This window comes from Sesamum indicum, linkage group LG10 (assembly GCF_000512975.1).
Source record: "Sesamum indicum cultivar Zhongzhi No. 13 linkage group LG10, S_indicum_v1.0, whole genome shotgun sequence".
In the NCBI taxonomy this organism is placed as follows: domain Eukaryota; kingdom Viridiplantae; phylum Streptophyta; class Magnoliopsida; order Lamiales; family Pedaliaceae; genus Sesamum; species Sesamum indicum.
Window position 1 is genome coordinate 2837000 of NC_026154.1, and position 6256 is coordinate 2843255.

General features: G+C 39.9%; 1 protein-coding gene across 1 annotated transcript; it reads left to right on the top strand.

Annotated features, from left to right (window-relative positions):
• Positions 1699-6177, top strand: LOC105171753. The gene is given in 6 exon segments (XM_011092965.2): positions 1699-2490; positions 3148-4029; positions 4128-4583; positions 4666-4852; positions 4936-5721; positions 5724-6177. Coding segments are annotated over 6 exon segments (3033 nt in total). The 5' UTR covers positions 1699-1923; the 3' UTR covers positions 5879-6177.

Below are 6256 nucleotides of genomic sequence, written 5' to 3' on the forward strand. Positions count from 1 at the left end.
AACAATAATATAATCACATCAAGACACTCATTTATTTCGATTCGATTCGTTCGATTTACCGCACTGTTAACACCCCTAATTTAACATCTCCAAAGCCCCTTATAAAATGGGGAGTAAATTAATTTCAACCAATAATAGCTCATTCCTTTTTCTTTTCTATTTATGCCCCCAAATCCTCATATTGGGGATCTTCCCTCAATAAGGGCAGAATTGTCGATATGAACCTCTGCTGTCAGATGAGTTTAGATTAATTCAATAGAAAAGTAATGGGCCAAGTTTAAGGCCCATATACTATATCAAATTGTAAAATGAGGCCCATCCTCATCCATCTAGCCCAATTCAGATTTTGCACATCCATAATTATCGTTAACAGTGATGGATTCAAAAGTGAAAGTTTGAGAAGGTCGAACAATAATACTTGGGTTCACTTTGCTAGATTATTAAGAGTAATTAAAATAAGAAAAAAAAGAAAATATTCGTCCTATAACTTTGATTTATATTCATTTTTGTCTTTTATCTTTGAAAATTTTAGATTTAGTCCGTTATCTATCAATTTTTCGTAAATTTGATCCTTTAGTTTAATTTATGATTTTTTTTGCTCTTTTGATGATAAAGGCTAATAGTACATTCCAATGGTTTAAGTGTAATATAAATAAATATTTCTTCAGTAGACATAAACTGTTACACCATTTTTAGGTGAGCATTAGTTACGAAATGCAAAATAAATTGATATATATGGACTAAAATTGCTCTTGAAAAACTATATAGGAGTAAAATTATTTGAAATTGGATCAAATGACTAAAATTAAACAATTCTGAAAGCTCCAATTAAAACTAAAATGGGTAAATTTAAAAGACTAAAATTTAAATGATGATCATGAGCTTACATAACAACCCTTCCTCATCTATATATTAAGAAAATTAATGTTTCAAATGTATATTTCTATATATAGTTTGAAATATTTTTTTGACTAACTTATGAATTTGATTAAATAAATTCATGGTGATGAGCATGGCAAATAGGTGCATGCTTTTAATTAAAATTTAGATAAACGAGCAAAGTGCGTATGATTTTTTTTTTTAATAATTGAACTGAATTATAAATGTATTGTACTTTTATTTAATTAATTGCTGTAAATAAAATCTTATATGGTCGAAGAAATTTTTTAAAATAACTATACCTATTTTATTGGAATAAATAACACCATTTCTTAAAAGAAAAGGGGAAAATCCATTGTGGTAATTTTGTTAATTTATTTGGGTACTTGAATAATTTAGAAAAAATGAATCCATAATAAAGGGGTTATATATTTATATATAAATTCTTAGAGAAATCAAAATCTTATAAATATATAATATGATAAGAAATGGTGTGATAATATTATTGGATAATTATATTTATTCCCCTGATATGTTGTCTTTATATATAAACTATTCTAGTTTTCGTATAATTACAGAAAATAATCCTAATAGTAAAACAGGAAAAGTAGTTTATTAAATAATATTGACGTTTTCAAGGGTGTATGTTTAATTTTTTAAAATATAGGGATGATTTATATAAATGATGTTGATGTTTTTAACGGGCTTATGTGTAATTTTTAAAAAATATGAATAATTAATGTAAATAGAAGTGTTAATGTAATTTTGTGTAATATTAATATCTGGTTCTGGATATGATCATTTGGAGTCTTCCACAGCCTTTCCCTTCTCGCCTTCTTCGCTTTAAGGCCAACCATCAACACTTCTCTCCTCTCTCTCTCACCTAACGTTGTCTGTCTGTCTGTCTCCTTTGTCTCTGTCATCTTTCTATTTCCTTCCCCCTCTCTTCGCCAAATACACACACACACCGTATAAAACTTGACCACCTTCTCTCCTCTCCCCGCCCCTACGTCGTTCTCTTCTCGGCCAGACAATTCCCACCCAATGGCCCCTCATCTTCGCCTCTCCATCAGTCCCATTCGACGGCCCGGCGCGGCCCAACTCGCCTCCCCTCCCGTCCACGACCTCTTCTCGCCCTTCGGTCAGCTCGATGGCCTCGACACCACCGACTTCCGTGAAGCGGCCTACGAGGTGTTCTTCACGGCGTGCCGTTCCTCGCCTGGGTTCGGGGGCCGGAGCATGGCCGCGCACAACAACAGCTTGGATGAGGGAGGGGAGGGTAATGGGTCGAGTTTTGGATCGGGTCTCGGGTCGTCGCTGAAGCCGCCTGGGGTGGGGATGGCGGTGACCAGCCGGGTGAAGAGGGCGTTGGGGCTGAAGATGGTGAGGAAGCCGGCGGCGGGGAGACGGACCAGTTCATGTGGATTAATTAACCCATCCTCGCCGAGTGCATCTGGGGCGATGAGCCCAAGGGTGGGTTCCACGTTGCCGGGGGCGGGGAGGCTGAGGCGACCATTGACGTCGGCGGAGATCATGAGGCAGCAGATGCGGGTGACGGAGCAGAGTGACAATAGGCTACGTAAAACTCTTATGAGGACACTTGTTGGCCAAGTACGTATACAATGCCGATGTTTGTGTGTTATAATTTTGCATGCATGCATGCCCTTTTACTATAGAAATTATGACATGGTCAATTTAGCCCAAAACAATTTACTACATCTAATGGCAAAAATTGCATGCAACAAAGGAAAAATGAGAAACAATTTTCAATATGTTATTAGTATTTAAATTTCCTTAAAAAGTTTATGGCTTTTCTTGGCAAATATGTAATAAAATCTTAGGAACGGAAACCATGTCGGGTTTGGGTGGGTCTGGCAAGACCTAAGACCCCTCTCGATTAAAAAGCAGAAGCCCTTACCCCGCCACGCCATGCCCCACTCCGCACGGCCCCAACCTAGCCGATACATAACTTCTTTTTGAAGTTCAAGAATTCAGGACAAGGCTTGTTCTTGATAAATGTTGCATGCAGACCTTGAGATGCAGAGGACAAAGTTATTGCATTTAGAATAACTAGTTCATGTGTATATATATAAGATTGTAGCTGATGGGCTCAAATGCTTTCTTCCAAGAATAGGACAAGATATTAATGGTTTGATTTTTGGTAATAAAAAGGTCCAAGAGATGACATTTTTGAACTCCTTATAATATACAATTTCATAGATTCTACTAACATTATATGTGACATTGGTTGACAAATGATTATGTCAGATGGGCAGGCGCGCAGAGACAATAATCCTTCCCCTAGAGCTGCTACGTCATCTGAAGCCGTCTGAATTCATTGACCCTCACGAGTACCATCAGTGGCAGAAGCGGCAGCTCAAAATACTGGAAATAGGACTTCTACTTCACCCTTCAATTCCACTAGAAAAATCAGACGCATCTGCTGCAAAACTTAGACAAATCCTTCAGGCGTCTGAGGCTAAGGCAATAGACACAGGTAAGAACTCTGAGATCATGAGAGCACTTTGCAACTGCGTTGTTTCCTTGGCGTGGCGAAGCCCTGATGGTGGAACTACCGACGTTTGCCATTGGGCCGACGGTTACCCCCTAAACGTTGAAATATACAATGCTCTGCTCCACTCTGTTTTTGATTCAAAGGATGAGACTTTAGTCCTAGATGAAGTTGATGAGCTGCTAGAGCTTATGAAGAAAACTTGGTCGATGTTGGGGATTAACCGGCCAATACATAACTTGTGTTTTACTTGGGTACTTTTTGAGCAGTACGTCGTTACAGGACAGGTTGAGCCGGACCTTCTTGCAGCGTCGCTTACTATGTTAAGTGAGGTAGCAAATGATGCTAAAAAGGTTGATAGAGAGCCTGCTTATGTGAAGATGCTGGCCTGTGTATTGACTGCAATAAAGAAGTGGTGTGAGAAGAGTTTGCTGGATTACCATGCGAATTTCGATAAGGGGACAGTTGTGTTTATGGAGAACATTCTTCCTTTACTTTTCTCAACTACGAAGATATTGGAAGATGATGTCCCGTGTTACATTACTTCACCCCAAGACAGTGGAGAAGTAGTTGATGACTCTAGTGGGAATAAGGTTGATCATTACATTCGATCATCTTTAAGAAACGCGTTTGCTAAGGTTGACTTGTCTATTCATCACCCTTTCTCTATTTTGCTTTGATTAATCAAATACAATGCTCTTTCTCTCATACTAATGCAGCTTCTGCAATTCTGAAGATGCTCGAGGATCAAAGTGCCAATGGGACAGAAAACATCGAGGCACAGAAAGTGAGTGAGGTGCTCATTAAAATGGCAAGAGAAACGGAAGAGCTGGCCTCAAAGGAGAAGGATATCTTCAGTCCTGTGCTCAAGAAGTGGCAGCCGGTCGCTGTGGGAGTTTCAGCAGTAACTCTGCACACTTGCTATGGAGCTCTCCTGAAGCAATACCTGACGGGAATGTCGCCCCCCATAAACGAAACAATCTTGGTGCTGCAGAGGGCTGGGAAGCTTGAGAAGGCTTTGGTGCAAATGGTGATTGACGACTCTGTTGATTATGAAGATGGAGGAAAAGCAGTTGCAAAAGAGATGGTTCCTTATGAAGTTGAGACTGTCATACTCAAACTATTGAAACAGTGGATTCAAGAGAGGCTGAGGACAGGAAAGGAGATTCTCCTGAGATCCAAAGAAACAGAAGTAAGCTTATTAAATATTCTTGAAGTATAAAACTGTCAGCACCGATTGGCTAATGGGAATTTGTTGGATGTTTGTTTTACAGACATGGAATCCCAAGTCGAAAACGGAGCCGTATGCTCATTCAGCTGCAGAGCTAGTGAGATTTTCCAAGGAAGCTGTGGAGAATTTCTTTGAAATTCCAGTGAATGTATCTGAGAATTTAGTTTATGATCTTACTGATGGTTTAGAGCATTTCTTTGGAGATTACATCAAATTTGTTGCTTCATGTGGTGAGAATTAGCTCTTCACTTTGAAAATCAAGAACCGTTAATCCTTGAAAATTTTCCTTCTAACATACTTTTCCAATTTTCAGGATCGAAACAGAGTTATCTTCCCACACTTCCTCCACTGACACGATGTAGCCGGGACTCAAAGTTCTTGAAACTATGGAAAAGAGCTGCATGCAGTGTCGGCATAGACGATCCAAGTCAGAATACTGCAGCAGAAAGAAACCATCCTCGTCCTTCCACAAGTCGAGGAACACAACGCCTCTATATCCGACTCAACACATTGCATTACCTTCTCTGTCAACTCCACTACCTCGACAAGACACTATCTCTTTCCCCAAAGGTCACCCCTCCAAAAAGCCGGTTTGGCAACAGAAGGCAACTAGGAAGTTCCTATTTCGAGCATAGCCGATCCGCCATACAATCGGCCTGTCAGCATGTCTCAGAAGTTGCTGCCTACCGTCTAATATTCTTGGACTCGAACTCTGTTTTCTATGGAAGCCTATATGTCGCTGATGTAGCGAATGCACGGATTAGACCAGCACTGAGAACACTGAAACAGAACCTCACTCTTTTGTGTGCAATAGTTACCGAGCGGGCTCAGCCACTAGCATTGAAAGAATTAATGAAGGCTTCTTTTGAGGCATACCTTATGGTTTTGCTAGCCGGAGGCAGCTCAAGGATCTTTTCTAGGCTTGATCATCCGATGATTGAGGAGGACTTTGATAACTTGAAGCGAGTGTTTTGTACATGTGGAGAAGGTTTGATTGGGGAGGATGAGGTGGCAAGAGAGGCTGAGACGGTGGAAGGAGTGGTCGGGCTGATGGGGCAGTCGACTGAGCAGTTGGTGGAAGATTTCAGCATTGTGGCTTGTGAGGGCAGAAGCTGCCGATGCCACCAACAACAGGAAGATGGAACAGGTCAGATCCTAACACCATATTGAGGGTACTTTGCCATAGGAATGACCGAGGAGCTAACAACTTCCTCAAGAGAACATTCCAGTTAGCAAAGAGGAGTGGATCTGCATGATCCAAGAAACTGCATCTACGAGGTTGAAACTGAGGAAAAGAAAAGGTTGCTGTCTAGATGAAAAAATCTGTCGATTTGTTCTAACTGATAAAAAACAAAAATGTGTAACTGATCTGTGGTTGTAAAGACACTTCTTCTATCACACATTTCATATACTTTCTAGTGGTGCTCCAAGACAAGGATATAGAGATTGGAAGACCAGTTTGCTAATTTTCTGTCTTGTTCTTTTTCTTAGATTAGGATGTATTTTTATGTAAACATTGGTGGTGGGACAGGAGAACTCGGGAATTTGTTTTGCACTTCTGCTGTTTTATTTCTTTCATAACTTGGGAAAATCACATGTTGAAACATCCTTTCTGAACTATTCTGCATTGAAGT